The 17,111-nt window shown below is 43.3% G+C and overlaps 1 protein-coding gene across 1 annotated transcript; it reads right to left on the reverse strand.

The window, feature by feature from the left end:
• Window positions 1-1,180: 1,180 nt before the first annotated feature.
• Window positions 1,181-15,512, reverse strand: LOC308432610 (zinc finger protein 398; the record flags this gene model as incomplete). Its single annotated transcript, XM_080932386.1, has 6 exons — window positions 1,181-2,488; window positions 3,628-3,741; window positions 5,387-5,500; window positions 5,852-5,978; window positions 10,571-10,902; window positions 15,251-15,512. The coding sequence occupies 6 exons, from the start codon at window positions 15,510-15,512 to the stop codon at window positions 1,332-1,334; spliced, it is 2,106 nt and encodes a 701-aa protein (XP_080788512.1). The 3' UTR covers window positions 1,181-1,331.
• Window positions 15,513-17,111: the final 1,599 nt, after the last annotated feature.

The following is a 17,111-nucleotide window of genomic DNA, read 5'->3' on the forward strand; positions in this document are numbered from 1 at the left end:
AGCCATGACACCTCAAAGTACAACAGGTGGCTGAGCATGACAGCATGCTTTTAACCCTAGCACTCTAGATGCAGAGACAGGCAGATCTGAGTTCCAGGCCAGCCAGGACTCCACAGTGAAACCCTGTCTAAACATAGCACAACAGGTAAGACAGATATGATACTTTGCTCTTGGTGGCTGAGAGAGGTCTCCTGTCTGTTTACTGCCAGTGAGGCAAGGGCAGACAAAGAAGAAATCCTTTCCTTAAGAGCATTACACTACCAAGGGAACAAAAACCCTGAAGTCAGCAGTGCTTTCTGAAGTGTCTGATGCCTTGACAAAGTGATGTGATCTTTGCTGCTGAGGACTGTAAAAAAAAAAAAAAAAATCGGGTTTCGAATTGTGGAACACCCCAGAACATGAGGAGGCAGAGGGAGGCAGATCTCGTTCAAGGCCAGCCTGGTCTACAAAGCAAAGTTCTAGGCCAGGATACTCAGTGAGACCCAATCTCAAAAGAGAAAAAGAAGAATCAAACACCAGAAATGAAAAAACCAGATCACCGGCTTGGAAAAGAAGGATGAACTGACATAATTTTTAGGCCATGCAATCACTGTTATGCCTGGGATCTCTGCGACCTTTAGCTCCTAAACCTGGAGAGAAAAGTCTCCTAATTTCCTAACCAGGGTTGTGGTGAAGTTCTCTACTCTTTCAACAGCTGCCACCAGAATCTGAGCGTTTCAAATTAAGCTATAAAAGCTAAGAACTGTCCCCTTAAATAGGCTATCAAAGTCAGAGTTCTTGTTCACCAACATTAAATAATTAGCCGCCAGAATCTAGGCCTAGGAATGCAGCCTCAGTCATCACATTTCAGGGAAAGGTGACTACACTGGTGTGAGCAGGACTTAGCTGGTTTCAGACACAAGGCAACATAACAAGCAGCTAAAGCACATTCTTCCAACAATCATCTCACCACTGAGCAGTTAGAGAAAGGCTCTGCTCATTCTCTTGCCTCCTGATGGCTTCAAGGTTTGGGACGCTTCCCATGTACCTGTCTCTACCTAGAGGCGGTCTGCTCTCTGCTACTCTGACAAGATGACCAGAAGCCATATCTTGCTATGTAATTTGGCTTTTGTAGTATCTGACAAGACAGGGGTGCTAGATTCTCTTCAGTTTTCAAAATACTGTATTCTTGAACTGCTGTAGATTTCCAAAGCACAAGCATGTCTCTAGTTGAGTATAGATCTCAAATTCCTTTATGTAACAGATATAATTACTATAGGTTTCGGAATTTGTGGGCTTCCTCCTGGACTTTCTGCTCTCCTGTGCACATAAATAACCAACAGGCCTCAGATCTACAAAACCACCCCTCCACTCCCTTCCCCGTACCACTGACTAGATTCTAGACCTTCAGTGCTAACACCTAGGCCAGAGGTTTCCAGGGTAGTTAAGAGTGGGCCAGGTGGGTCTGGTGGCTGTACGGAAGGGTCCCTATCACCCGCACAGCCTCCATTGTGACCGGTCCGTAGGTGGTCCTTGAGCGTCTGCTTGTAGCGGAAGCTCCTTCCACACACTGCACAGGGGTATGGCCGCTCGCCTGTATGGATGCGCTGGTGCTTCATGAGATGGTGCTTGCGGATGAAGCTCTTGCCACAGTGCAGACACTGGAAAGGCCGCTCACCTGTGTGCAGCCTCCGGTGGTTTAACAAGTGTTCCTTACGCATGAAGCTCTTACTACAGTCTGTGCACGGGTAGGGACGCTCTCCTGTGTGGATCATCTGGTGACGAATCAATGCAGAGTGGCCATTGAAGTCAATGCCACACTGAGGACAGGAGAAGGGGCGCTCCTGTGCATGTCCCCTCTGATGAAGCAGGAGGCTGATCTTAAGGCTGAAGCTACGACCACACTGTGGACAACGGAAGGGCCTCTCAGTAGCATGAGCTCGCCGATGGCTGGTGAGTCGAGCCTGGTCAGCGAAGCGCTTGGGACAATCAGGACAGAGGAAAGGGCGCTCAGTGCTGTTGTGGACCCGAAGGTGGTATGTGAGTCGTGAGGGGTGAGTGAATGTCCGGGCACAATGAGGGCAGGTGGGTGGCGTTTCATTGGCATGATCCTGGGAGGTGCTACCAAGATCTGCTTGTGGGGGGAAGTGCTTGGGACACTGGGCACAGGTTAAGGGGTGTTCAGCAGCATGACTACACTGATGTGTCATTAACATGTCTTGACTGAGATTCTTGCCACAATGGTGGCATGAGAACACCTGCTCTCCAACTGGAGGTGGAAGTGGGTAGCTTCCTAACTGAGTAAAAGTCACTTGTCCCTCTGAGGCTTCAGGCAGGTCAGTGGCTGTTCGTCCAAAAGGTGCCATGGGTGCACACTGCTGGCTTTTGAAAGCTATATCTGAAAATGTATCCTTGGCGGCTGCTGCTGCTGGAGCAGAGAAGGCTACTGGAACTTCAGGACACAAAGAAGCTCTAGCAAGATCTTCAGCTTTGATGACAAGTTCTTCATCTGAAAGAAGGGACTCAGAGTTACACCTGACAACAGCCATCTTACTAGTACCTCTCACATGCCTGGCCAACTCTTGCAGGTTGCTCTAAGCAGCTAAATGTTCAGATAAGCTTGGGTAAGGGGAACATGTTCCTCCCACACTGTAAATGTGGAGGTCAGATGACAACTTGTAGTAGTTGATTCTCTCCTTTCACCATGTGAGTTTTAGGAAATCAAACTTAGATGGTCATGCTTGGCAACAGGTGCCTTTATCACTAATGTCATCTCATTGGTCAAATTCAAGAGGTAAATCACAGCTGGCCCCAAATCTCATTATATAGGGCAACATTTGTTTCTTTGCCTACTGCTATCTCTCCTTGTCCTGAGGGAGGCTCTTATTATTTCCATTTGCACTCCTCTAACTTTCATGTCTATTGCCTATTTTTCTCTCCCCGACTCCCAGGTCTGTGCTTTTCTATTTTGAATAATGACTGAAGCAGAGAGTCTTACTGTATAACCCTGACTGGCCTAAAACTTACTAGGGAGACTGGACAACCCTCTTGCTTAAGGCAATCCTGCCTCCTGAGTACAGAGATCACAGGCCATCACCACACCTGACTCTGTTCTATCTATCCTTTCAGAGTCATCTTCAAACGCGCTGTTTGGCTAACTCCCATATTTTTTATTCATTTATATACATGTATTACTCTTTCCCTGAAAATCTTGTTTTTCTTTTTTAAACATGGTGCTAGAGGTTGAACACAGGGATTTGTGCATGTAACCACACTCTGCTCATTGATATATCCAGCCCCGACAATTCTAATTTAGAGAAGTTTTCTTGGCTGGTGGGTGAGTGCACTTGCCATGAAGCCTGACACCCTGTGTTTAATTTCTAGGACCTATATAGTAGAAGAAGAGAACCAGCTTCCACAAGTTGTTCTCGGATCTGTGTATGTGCCTCCCCACACACTAATGTTTTTTAAACATGTGTTTTCCTACTTTAAATTTATCTTGGTGGACTTTTGGTTTTGTTTCTAATTTGGCTAACCATATCTTTCTTTTCTTCCTGTTTCCTGTCTTTTTAGCACCTTTTCAGCTGCATTCTCAGTCTCCCCTTGTACGCGTTGGATCTGAGTACCTCTGTTTTCTTTGTTACTCACCAGCATAGGTACTTTTGTACAGCTCACTCTCTTTAGACTCCTGGGGGACTCCAACCTGAGGCTCTTCCTCTTGTTTAATCCAAGACAGAATATCTGAGGTTGAAAGGCCAGGCTCTATTTGTGGAGAAAAAGAGAGAATGGTCTTCAGGGATTTGAATTCGATGAAACTGTGTTGAGGACTAGCTCAATGGTTAAGGCACTTGCTGCACTTGCAGAGAACCTGGGTTCAATTCCTAGTACACAACCACCTGTAACTGCAGTTTCAGCAGCTTCTTCTGACCTTCTTGGGCATGTAGTGCACATACATACAGGCAAAACATTCACACACATTAATAATAAATCTCTTTAAAAGGTTCATTTGTTGAACATAACATTATTGATTTTTAAAAAACTTCCTTCTTTTTGTTTTTGCTTTTGCTATACAGCTCCAGCTGGCCCTGAATTCAAAGAGACCTACCTGCCTTTGCTTCTGAAGTGCTGGGATTAAAGGCACCACCATATCTGCTTACTGCTACTTCTTTATTTTTTCCTTTAGAAATATGATCTCATGTAAACCAGATTGGCCTCAAACTTGTTTTGGGAATGACCAAGGATGACACTGAATTCCTAATCTCTTTGTCCCTGTTCTACCTGTATTGCTGAGAATACAAGCTTCTGCTATCATACCTATGAAATGACTATAAAAATCATATTTCTAATGAATAAAATTTCATTCACTTAGGACCTTCTCTTTACATCCATCAGCCCCACTACAGAAACTGTTGGTGGGTATAAACTGGAAAACTGTTTTTTCTCCATAACAGTTTCCCTAAATGACAAGGGTATCTTACAATGCCTCAATTGCTAAAGCTGTGTTCTATTCTAGCTACCTGTTTTTCTTTTGGGAATCTGGGATTTGAGTACTTGTGTTAGAAGTCCAAGAAAACCCTAGGCACTAATTTAATAAGGTTTCTATAACAGCACTTGGTATTGTTGTCCCATTCACTGCTGGGAGAATTAAATGTGCCTTGTGAGATTCCACAGTGAGGGGACTCTGGGAAGCTTGCCTCTGGCTTCCTCCATGGTATCTTTTGATGATGTTGCTTCATATACACTTGCTTTAATAAGTCTTACCTGTAAGTATGAGTGTATACTGAGTCCTGTGAGTTTGTTTTCTTTAATGTTTCATATTGATTGGTTCAGGCTACATAAAACATATTCTCAAGTGTGGGTAAATATCTAGGCTGATAAATACCAATGCAAGCTAAAACTATAAATGATAAAAACAGTATTAAAAAAATCAAGCACACTGATCATTTTCAGCAAGAAAAAGTGTACTGAAGTAAATATATACAAAAAAGAAAAATACACCTTAAAAGAACAAAAGGGAGGGATTACCACTGGTGGTACAGTACTTCACTAGCATGAATGAAGTATTGCTGGGTAAAGGACAGAGTGATTGCAGAGCTCCCTCTAATATTTAAATGTCTGTTCAAGGAGTAAGTATTTTAGCACAGAACAGCTCAAAGCCTTTTTTTTTTTTTTTTTTGAGTCCCCTTCTCTGACCAAGGAAAGACGCCTAAGAGTATATAATCAGGGCTAGAAAGATGGTTCTGTAGCTGAGGTCCTGAGTTCAATTCCTAGCAACCACATAGTGGCTCACAACCATCTGTTTGTGAAGGATCCATTGCTTTCTTCTGGTGTGTCTGAAGACAGCTATGGTGTATTCATATAAATAATGCCTTTTTAAAAGGTTTATAAAACCCTTTCTCTTGTTTACCTTCACTAGGGTCTGCAGGAATCTCACTTGCTTCTGGCCTTGGTTGGTCATCTGTACTGTGTTCTCCTTCTGGTTGGATCTGAGATAAAACATCAGGTTGATTCATGGCATAATCTAGAAGAGGAAAATGGAAAGTAGGCATGACAAAGAGATAAATGAGTGTGACAACTGCCATGAAGGCAGCTGAGGTTTGAAGACCACACTCAGGGAATTAACTTCTCTTAGATCCTATATCACTTCTTCCCATCTATCCACCTCCAACTATTTACAACAGCTACTCAAGAAAGCACATTAAAAAATGTAATGTATGGGAAATACACACAGCAGGTTAGCTCTGCCCTTCTTCCGATTGAAACTAGATCCTGCAATGTGTGAGAACAGCGAGAATGAGGACACTGGAGAAAAAAGTGTCTGAGCCCTCTTGGGACTGTGGCACCTCATTCAAAGGTGCTTACTCAGCCTCACCCATGGAGATGAGAGACTCGTAGTTGCCCTTCATGATATTCTTGTAGAGTTCCTTTTGCCATTCTTCTAATTTTTCCCACTCTGGAGTGGAAAAGTAGATGGAGACATCATCAAATGCCACAGGCACCTAAAATTATAAACACACAGGTGAGTCCCTCCCAGGCATCCAGCCGCCCAATAAATCTTTTCCACCACTCAGTAGCTGTTTTGCTTAGTTTTTACAACCTAAAAGGAGGTCAGTAAGTATTCTAGGGCCAGTGAGATGGCTCAGTGAGTAAGGGTACCTACCATCCAGCTTTGTAACCTGAGTTCAATTGCCACAACCCATGGAAAAAGGGAGAGAAATGCCTTCTTCTATGTATCCTTGTGCCTTTACACGTGTGCTGTGGTGTGCCAGACATGCACACACAAAAACTAGATGTAATTATAAAAATACTTTAAAACCCTGTCTTGAACAAACAAAACACAAAAAATTTAAACAGCTTATGCCATTTTTCTTTGCGTTTTTAAAATACTATTTTTACTAATTGAGAGTTTTATAGAATGTATTTTAATCATATTTATCCCCTAACTCCTCGAAGATCCATTCCCACCTTTCCTTCCACGCACCTTGCGTGTTTACTCTCCCCAGCCCCCTCTCTCAAAGCCACTGTGTCTAATTTGTGTTGCTCAAATATTCTTAGGTGTGGAGCCTACCTTGGAACCATGGTTGATCAACCAAGAGTCATTCTCTTCCTGTTAATGTTCCACTTGTCAATAATAAAACCCTACGACCCTGATACAAACACAAAGTAATATGAACTGGAAGCCTTCCTGAAGCACATTTGGCTGTCTTGTGTGTAAAAATGTCAGTACTACACTTTAAAACTTCAAGCTGTACTATCATGTCACCTGTTTTGATCTGCCATTTCTCAAAACACCATTCTTTAGAATATCTGATTTCTCTAGCTTTGTGTTTGTCTCTAATTCTTCTAATCTTTTGCCAAGAAGATTTCCCCTTGATGCAGTTTCTCCCACATATGGAAGACAGGAACATCCTATGCCTTATGACTAAAAGCCAACAAGACTATTTTAGAATAGCATAAATTGAACTAAAATTAAATTATAATCTATATATTCTTAGTCTTTTTGGAGCTTTGCATATTCTTTATTGCTGCTGCTTTTACAAATGTCAATTTTATTCCATATTCTTTTTGGTTTTTAGTGACTATATGAAATCTTCCTTTCCCTAAGTGTTATGTGGTTCAAAATATCAAGTCTTAACCATAACCCTCACCCTTTTGATGTCTTATATGATTTAGTTTATATAAACACATGTTTATATAATAACTGTACTTTACTTGCATATTCTTGGGCTGAGGTATAGGCTCAGTTGGTAGAGTATTTACCTAGCATGAATAAAACTCTGGTTTTAATCCCAGAACTACATAAAACAGTTATGGTGATATATTCTTATAATCCCAGTACTAAGAACATAAAAGCAGAAACAAGTCATTCCTATCTAATGACTTGAGGACAGCCTGTTGCATGTGAATATCTCAAATAAATACACATATCTTTTTCTGGGGGGCAGTGGACAGGAATTCTCTGTGTAGCCCTGGTGTCCTAGAACTCACTTTGTAGATCAGGCTAGCCTTTAACTCAAGAGATACCTTCAGCTGCCTCTGCCTCCTAAATGCTGAGATTAAAGGTATGAACCACCACTGCCCAGCTTCACACTTTCTTTTATATTTCTCGCTACTTGAGAATACAACTTCATGTTTTACATAGTTGTTGTACTTAGTCAACTCATTTGCAAAAGCAAGTTTCTTCAGTGGGTAAAGGAGTTGTAGAAGGATTTCCAATAGGTTTTGCCTCTGTTCTTATATACCAGATCTAGAAATAGAAAAGCTTTGATGTCAGCACCAGTCCTCACGACCACAGATATTCTTGCCATTTTCAAGAGCATGCAAAAGGAGCTCAGAAAGTCCCCTATCCGGAATTATTTCTGTAAGAGTGTCTAGGTATATAGTTTAGGCTAGCTTCTAACTCTCCATCCTCATTCATTAGCCTCTAAATACTAAGATCACAGGCTTTGCTATTCACTTGCCTAGGATTTTGGTTTTGAATATGTTCACCTAGTCTTTTCCTTTGCAAAAGACACACCGTTTTATCTTACTTTCTGTTTCCACTCAGAATTCTCATAGAGGAAAGAAGATCCAGGATATGCTGCATGCTAACTTTATAGTCTTTTTTTAAAAGATTTATTATTTGTAAGTACACTGTAGCTGTCTTCAGACACACCAGAAGAGGGCATTAGATCTCATTACAGATCATGGTGAGCCACCATGTGGTTGCTGGGATTTAAACTCAGGACCTCTGGAAGAGCAGTCAGTGCTCTTAATCACTGAGCCATCTCTCCAGCCCTAATTTTATAGTCTTAATGAAATGTCTTATCTATTTTTTTTATACCGGGCCTTACTATGTAGCTCTGATTGTACTGGAACTCACTATGTAGACCAGGCTGGCCTTGAACTCATAGAGATCTGCCTGTCTCTGCTTACCAAGTGCTGGAACTAAAACAGTGCACCACAACACCTAGCCCCAATGTTTTTTAAGATTTATCTTTTATTTATGTGTATGTGCACATGAATACAGGTGCCTTTGGAGGCCAGAATCGGGTGTGAAATCCAGAAGAGGGTGTGAAATCCAGAAGAGGGTGTGAGATCCAGAAGCAGAAGTCACAGGTGGTTGTGAGTCACATAATGTGGGTGCTAGGAACTGATTTCACCTTGGGTCCTCTGAGAAGCAGAGAAGAAAGAAAAAAAAGAAAGAAACTCTATTCTTATTATTCTTTTTCTCACTTTCTATTTACTCTACACTTACGGTATTCTGTCTTCTATCTCTATCTTGCCACACAAACAAATTAGGTCAAGATCTCTGACAGCCATGTTGTCAACCATGTTCACCGTCCTTATCTTTCTAGACCTCCCAGTGTGGTAACTGGTCCGTGGCACTTCCTGCTGCCTCACCAGTGTGTCCTGTTGAGGCCCCTCTGCTCACTCCTCCTCCTTCCTCTGTAGCTTGACCTCTTGCTACCCATGCTCACTAGAGCCGTCGCCTCCATCCCAGAACTCAAATACAATCTCCATGTCAGTGTTTCTTCACCATTCCTCCAGCTTCCCGAACCTAACACCACCCAAGGGTAACAACCACTCATTTCTTCTAACTCCTAAAGCAAGACCGTGCAGAAGTTTCTCCTTTTTATGTTTTGGCTGAAGTCATTCTAGATTTAACTAGAATCTGATCTCCTTGATAGAGAGAATCCCACAGAAAACAACCCAAATTTATTTTAGGAGCCAAAGGTCAAACTGTCCTAGCTAACTTATCTTAGCTTTCCTTAAAACTGCCTGTTTCTAGGGAACCCCCTCTACTTAGCTTCTGTTAAAACTGCTTGCTACAAACTGGGTACTTCTGAAAAGCTCTCTGCAGCTGCTGAGCTAAGAGGCCAGGATGTAGCTTCTGCCTTTAAAAACACCCTGAGTTCTGGACGGGGGTTGGGGTGGGGATGGGGGATTCTTAGTGAGACCTTCTCAGATATCCATTTGGAAACAAAACACTAGAAAGCACCTGACTTTACCTTTATTAAAGTATTTAAATGTGTTTTATGTGCTATAGTTTTTTTTTCTTCAGGAAAATATATAGAACAAGCAAAAATATATTCAAGAAATACTTGTAGATTCCCATGCCTACAATCCCATTACTTGAGAGGCTGAGTCAAGATGCTAAATTATGGACAGGTGTAGGCTACATATCAAAATCCTGTGCCCTCCATATATAGAGAAAGAAAGAGAGAGTGCTTTTTTTTTTTTTTTGAGACTGAGTCTATGGATTCCAGACTGTCCCAGAAACACTATGTAGACCAGGCTGTTCTTTGACTTACAAAGATCCTTCTCTGCTTCCAGAGTGCTAGGAATAAAAGCATGCCTACACCCAAAAAATTAATTTTAAAAAGTCTGTGTCCATGAAAAAAATATATGAGTGAACAAGCATGTTTTGGAGCTAGGCATATTACCGTCAAATACTGATCATCGAAACTTCCTGTTTTCTAAACTAGTTCCTTCAGGAGACAGAGCACTAGCATCTAAGCACACTTGTTCTATAAATGACAGTCTAGACTCAAAGATGACCCTGGCCCTTACTAATCCCATAGTCTTCCCTCTAACTTTTCACCAAAATTGTCAACAAAATTCAAAATAACCGACCTAAATGATATTGAACTCAATTGTTTCACTAAGATTGTGGCAGTTTGACATAGAGAAGTGACTCATACACATGTAAAAATGAAAGAAATTAAGAGAAAAAATTTATTTGCCAGAGAGCCAACTATGGACTAGAAAGAATTTTCTCACTGGAAGCTTTACACTGTAAATGTGAAATGTGTACTGAGCCACTGGTGTCCCATGCCTGTAATCCTATCACTTAAGAGGTAGAGGCACAAAATCACAGTTCAAGGACAGCCTGAGTTACATTACTATGTCAAAGAAAAAAAAAAAGAGGGAAAGAAAGTCATCATCAACACAGTATAGCTCTCAAAGAGACAAACACAAAACACCTTCACAGTTCCATTAACCTAAGAAACTTTAAGAGGAAATAAAAATATCTAAATAACTGATTACCTCTTACTTTAAATGTCTGAGCTAGTGGTACTGCTGTAACCTAAAAGTGGGATATTATTACCTTTGGGATATCTCCTTTAATACCTGGGGGCAGCCGCAGGATCCAGAAGTTCCTGTTTCTCAACAAGTTCTCCAGGTTCTCCAGCCGCCGCTGCAGCAGCCCATATTCCTGCAGCAGGGTCCCCAGCATGGCCCACTTGCCATCCAGCTGGTTCCCAAGCTCTGTCACTGTCTTTTCACAGCCTGCTAGTTTCTTCTCTGCTGTCCCTGTCCTGCCTTCTAGGTGGAGGAGTCGCCGGCTGTGGACCTCCACCTTCCTCTCTATGGCCTGCACAGCAGCCACCACTGTCCACAGAGAAATGGCTGCAGTCTGCAGATGTGCCTCATTTGATGCTGGAGTTGTAGGAAGAGGAAGGGGTTGCAGGGATGTAAGGCATTCCGAGTCCCATTCAGAAGTCTATGTGCAATGGAGAGATGGGGCAAGACATTGAGAGTTAGAAGGAATTCAGACTCTAAACTACAACCAAATAAGAACTACTTATATGTCAGTATTTGTGAGGTAGAGGCAGGTGGAACTCTGTGAGTTCCAGGTCAGCCTCCTCTACAGAACAAGTTTCAGGACAGTCAGGGCTACACAAAGAAACTGTCAGGTGTGGGGGTGGGAGAACACATGGACACACACACATACACTCAAAACTCTTTAACTGTTCAGCTGACACTAACCAAAATAACTTTAGTATATTTGCAGTGCCTTGTTGCTCTGAAGCCTGTTGCCATCAAAAGCCAAGGAACTAACTGCTTTGATGGTTCAAAGATAGATTGGGAAAGATGGTGAATAATAAATTGGCTTCTTAAGGCTAGTCTGGCCCATTTCCTCTAATATGAGGCCCAGAAGTTGAGGTTGCTTATTGCTTTCTCTGTCTCTGGAAAAGGCAAATGTACACAAGAATTCTCTCCAGGTTTGACTGATCTCTGGCTCTCTGACAAGTCTCCTATGAATTGATACACTATCCCTGTCTACCACTCAGTTTACACACTAAACTGTACCATACGTTAACAAGCTGAAGGAGTCTAGTCTAGAGAAAACATGACAACTACTTTCAAGTATTTGAGGGTTATAAAATAGAAGATAGAACAGGTTTGTTTAATCTTATGCTCCAAGGACAGACTAGAAAAATACATGGAAAATTTCAGACTGGTAACAATGTTTGAACTAGATTCTTTCCAAGAAAGTCACAGGCTGTCTGTGCATTGCTGAATGTACTTTGAAACAAAGAGTAGCATAAAAGGAAAGAATCTGTACAACAAATAGGAGGTTGGACGAAATCTAATTCTCTGAATTCTCTGGCCAGAGCCTTCTATTTCCATGTCACACTCTTCTTCTCATTTCATCTGATTTCCAACCCATTAATTATACCTGTAGCCCTGTGATGCTTCCATTTGCTCCAGGCCTACCACCTGTACATGGCTTTGCTTTCTTCCCTGCTTGACCACATCGGCCACTTTCAACCCCCTTTCACTCCTGTCTCTAAGCCTCGCTTGCTCAGCCGTGCTCAGCTGATTTCCTAATTTGAATAAGCTGAACCATTCACATTTTGTTTGGATCTACAAGCAATCAGGCCTTGGGGTGGGGGTAGGGGGACGACACTTGACACTACCTAGTACCCTCCAGGCTTCTACAAACTCTCAAACTAGTGTGAAACAACAACTAGAAAAGACTGGTCAGTCAGCCAGTGAGATGGCTTAGCAGATAAAGGCTTCCAGTAAATAAAACCTTATTATCTGAGCTCAACTTCTGGGATCCAAATGGCAGAAGAGAATCAACTCCCCAAAGTTGTCCTCTGCACTGAGAAAACTGAGTCAGGAGAATGGCTGTTAAGTTTCAGTCCAGTCTGGCTATAGAGTGAGTACCAAGTCAGCAAGGGCTACAATAACCCCAAGTCCTCCTGATCTGCCCCCCCTAATCTAGTTAAGATACATATTTTCATTCAGTAGGTGTGAAACAGAGATGGTGTGCTTTAAGCAACCTCTTAGGTGATGGGTGCCACATCTGCTGATTTGGGGAACACACAGGGAGGGCAGAGGTCCAAACAGCACCATTACTCTCCAGAGATGACAGTAATGACTTATCTTACTGTAAGTAAAGTCAAGTAAGCCAGATGATAGTGGCACACACCTTTAATCCCAGCTCTCGGAGGGCATAGATAGGCGGATCTCTGTAAATTCAAGGTTAGCCTGGTCTTTTTTTCTTCATACTTCTTCTCACAGCAAACACATTAGTAATAATACATGCTTTCTTTCTTTCTCAAAGAAAGACATTTCATCTTATTTAAAGCCAGTCTCTCCACTTGAACTCTGAATACCAACCCTCCTAACTGATAAGGTACATTAAAAAAAAAAAAAAAAAAAAAAACAGCTAGTGTGGTGGCACATGCCTTTGATTCTAGCACTTGCAGAGGCAGAAATATTTCTGTGGTTTCAGGCCAGCCTGATCTACACATTGGCCAGTTAGGGTTACATAGATGAGACTCTGTCTCAAAAAGACCCAGTAATAGTCATAGTAGTAGCAGCAGCAACAAATAAATAAATAATAAATAAATAAATAAATAAATAGTCAACAGTAGTAAAAATTTGTCAATAAAGTGCTCAACCAGAAATGAGGCATCCACACCACTACCCAAATCCCAAGGCTCAGGGACCATTGAGGAAGAAGGGCAGCAAGATTCTAAGACTCAGGATTAAGACTGGATCCAAATAGTTTCTTCTGGACAATTAATTGTTGTTAATTAGATTTCTGGGCTCATGCCCGAACAAACCACACCAAACCAACATGGTTGGTTCCACATGGAGAGGTTTAATAGAACAGGGAAGGGACAGGGTCAAGGGAAGGGAAGGGAAGAGAAGAGAAGAGAAGAGAAGAGAAGAGAAGAGGAGAGGAGAGGAGAGGAGAGGAGAGGAGAGGAGAGGAGAGAAGAGAAGAGAAGAGAAGGGGGGGTTTCAGTCTTTTATAGGGGTAGTGATGTCACTTGCTCCCAGGTGAAGGTGGGTTCCTGAACCTGTGTATCTTGGGAATATTTTGGCAGTTTCCATGGCGATGGATGTGCCAGGTTCCTGTCACCTGTGGGTGGTGCTATTGCTGGGGGTAGGAGCTGTCCTAATGTCACACATGACAGGACTACTGCACTCATGAGCTCATATCAGCTGTGGCTGCCTGCATGAAATCAAGCTAGCCAACACTCTACATTGAAAGGGAAGGGAGGGCTCATGAGCCCCCATTCATACATGCAGAGTTATACACAACTGATAGTTTCTAGGGAAGGGAAAGTCCATTTTTTAAGGGTGTGGCTCCTGGTAGATCAACCACACTCCACTGGATGGCCTACACCAAGGAGTATATGAGAAGCACAAATTGAACCACATGAGTCATTTTAAAAAAGGACACAAAACTGGGGGACACTGTGAGGGAGGGGGGGTGAATCTGGGAGGAGTTAGGAACAGTAGGGTGAAATGATCAAAATACATTCTATTAATTTTTCAGAGAATATTTAAAAATCATTTAGATTTATTTATGTATATCAGTGTCTTGCCTTCATATATGTAATGTGGCAATATGTACATTCCTTGTGCCCTCAAGGGTCAGAAGCAGGCATCAGATGCTTTGGAATTGGAGTTATAGATTGTTGTTAGCCACCATGTGAATGTTAGAAACCAACCCAGGGCCTTCTGCAAGAGCAACTGGTCCTTTTATCTGCTGAGCCATCTCTCCATCCCCTAAAAATATTTCTTAAAATTAAAATTCAAAATATCAGTATTTCCAAATTCTTCATAAAACAGACTTGCCCTGAATAGTACCATAGCCACTGATTCCATGTGATATTGAGGACTTTAACATCCATAGTTTTATAAGATTACTATTAAAATATTTTCATACATTGGGCTAAATAGCATTTCACGGAATTCACTGAAATTAATTTCCTCCTTTTATTTATTTATTTATACCTCTTTTCTTTCTTTTCTTTCTTTTTTTTTAAAAGACAAACAATCTGGCTATTTGGCCAAGCATATACTAAAATTTCTGATTCTCCTCTCTCAAACTCCTGTGTGAGCCACCATCATGGTTTAGCCTCCTAAACACTACTAGAGAACTAAAAGTATGTGCAGTTTTCAGCATATACCTACAGCACACACGGTGGTCTCTACTATCTTTTTTAAGGGGTTGGGGGGGTAGCCTTGGAAAATTAAACTTCAAGGGTAAGAATGGTATTTCCCTCTACTCTATTCCCCATCCCTCCCCCACTGCTCCCCTGGGTTTCTTCTTCCTTTCTTCCTACTTTCTCAACAGACCTGCCTGACTTCTGACTTGTTAAAAAGTCTCTGAGCTGGCTTCTTAGGTGACAAACAAAAGCAATACTTTCCGGTCAGAACGGTCTGTTAAACAACCATTTCCCCCTTCCTTAATGGCTGTGCGCAGGGACTGTGCCGGTTGTCCTGGTAGCCCTGGCATCTATCTGGTGCATGCACGACTGGGCCCACTGCAGGCCTGCAGCAAACAGCACACGCACGAACGGCTAAGCCTACACTCCGTCGGCCTGCCAAGGTCCCCGCAGCGCCGCAGCCTGTCCGGGCGCGCGATGCTGTCCCTCGTCACGCAGTTTGTAAGGACACGCCTTGGCTTTTACCTTCACTGCCTCGCAGGTGACTGTCCTGCCGCACCTAGCAGCGACATCTCTTACAGCTGTACCGAGTGGCCGGTGTCTGCCGGCTGACACGAAGCACCGCGGCGCGTGTAGGTTAGAAACACCAGATACGTGTGCCCCGGTGTGCCCGGTGTGCCCCGGCGCTGCGGTCCGCGGTGGCCCTTCAGGGCAAGCGACAGCCACGCAGACCCACGCCTGCGACAAGGCCCACGGCCGTCCCCAGTCTCCTCGCCTCCCCTCGAGGCCCGGGTGACAGAGAAGCCCGTAGATCGGCGCCCTTACCGGAGCGGCGGTCGCCTCAGCCATGGCCCTCCGCTGCCCGGTCCTGTCCCGGGAGTCGCCACCACACGCAGGCCCGGCTGCTCAGTGCTTTCTGCAGACGGCGAGAAGCGGTCTCGCGTTGCTCGCTCTGACAGGACTCGCGCGGCAACCCGGCTTCCGGGGGCGCTGGGACGCAGAGCAGCGGAGTAACTAGCAGCTTACGGCGCACCGGCTGCAGCCGCCCCTCAGCTGGCGCTTTGTGGGCAGCGAGTGCTGCAGGCGCTCTGCCGGCCTAGACGCGCCCCATTCCGATCGGTCCTCCCGGGCCAGCGCGCCCCCTGGCGGCCCCCGCACGCAGAGCACCTTCCCAGAGGTCAGCTTCTGAGAGTTTTGGTGAATGCAGACCCCACCTACTCAGTTTTCCCTTCCATCTGAGATGCTTGATAGTTTAAGGCCCAGGGAGCAGTGTCTAGGCTGGACGATAGCGCAATCTACTACCAAAAGAGGAATGAGTGAGTTAGGTGGGAATGATAGAGCTGTATCATTCGTAGAAACTACAAATGTGGCATTTGTGTATTTGATTACAAATCACCAGAGATTTGGATTATTTGAATTATTGCCTCTCTTGAGTGTGGAGAGCTTTTGGGGTCGCTTGACAAGAATTTGACATTGGGCCAGGACAAGGAAGTAGGGGCTAATCCAGACAGGAATTTTACGTTAGGCTAGGACAGGGAAGTAAGCTCAGAGAGGAATCTGATTTTAGGCTAGAACAAAGAAGTAGGCTTCAGGCAAGACTATGACTTTGGCCTAGGACAGGAAAGTAGGCTCAGATAATCCTGGTCATCCTTACAAATCCGTAGAAATAGTGATCACAGGACTTTGTTTATGGCCTTGCTTGTTCCTTGACTGTTTGTGTTCATTGTCTTGCTTGTTCCCTTAACCTAGAACTGACCTTATTACTACTTACATGTAATTAAAATTCTATAAAAGCAGACTAGGAAAAATTAAACCCGCCCCAGCCTCAGAACTGGCTGGGGTTATGCTACAGTATTGTTTAATTGTCTCTCTTTTTTTTTTTAAAATCCTCGCTCCGCTGTTGGAGAACCTGTTGATTTACTGTGTGGGATTGGTCACTTGGGCTTTTATGAGAAGTAAAATTTTTATTAAGATTTGTTTCTTTTAATTTTAGATTTATGAGTGTTTATATACACGTGGATGTCTAGTGCCTATGGAGGCCAGAACAGGATGGAGGGTAATCTGGGACTGGAGCTACAGACAGCTGTGAACCAAACCCAGATCTGCCAAGCTCACTCGCCATCCCTGAGAAGTGGACCGTTTGAGCCAACAACAATAAAGCTTGTGGTTAGATCTGGATCTGGACTAAGACCGAGGGAAGACAGAGTTGTGTGTTCAACAGCCTATGTGGCCGAAAGATAATCACAGGACCATACCTTTCCAGCATTCCCCTTCTTTCAAACATGTACGAACCAAAGTCTTCTCAGATCTTTGTTCAGTAAATGAATCTGTTCAATGCCCTCAACAGTAGAGTGTCTATAGCTCCCCAAAGTATAGAGATCATCCTGTTAGGCCACTGCCACTAGAGTACACTGTGATATTTTATAGTGTACATACAAAGCAATACCT

The sequence above is a fragment of the Micromys minutus genome (genome assembly GCF_963924665.1).
Source record: "Micromys minutus genome assembly, chromosome: 18".
Classification (NCBI taxonomy): domain Eukaryota; kingdom Metazoa; phylum Chordata; class Mammalia; order Rodentia; family Muridae; genus Micromys; species Micromys minutus.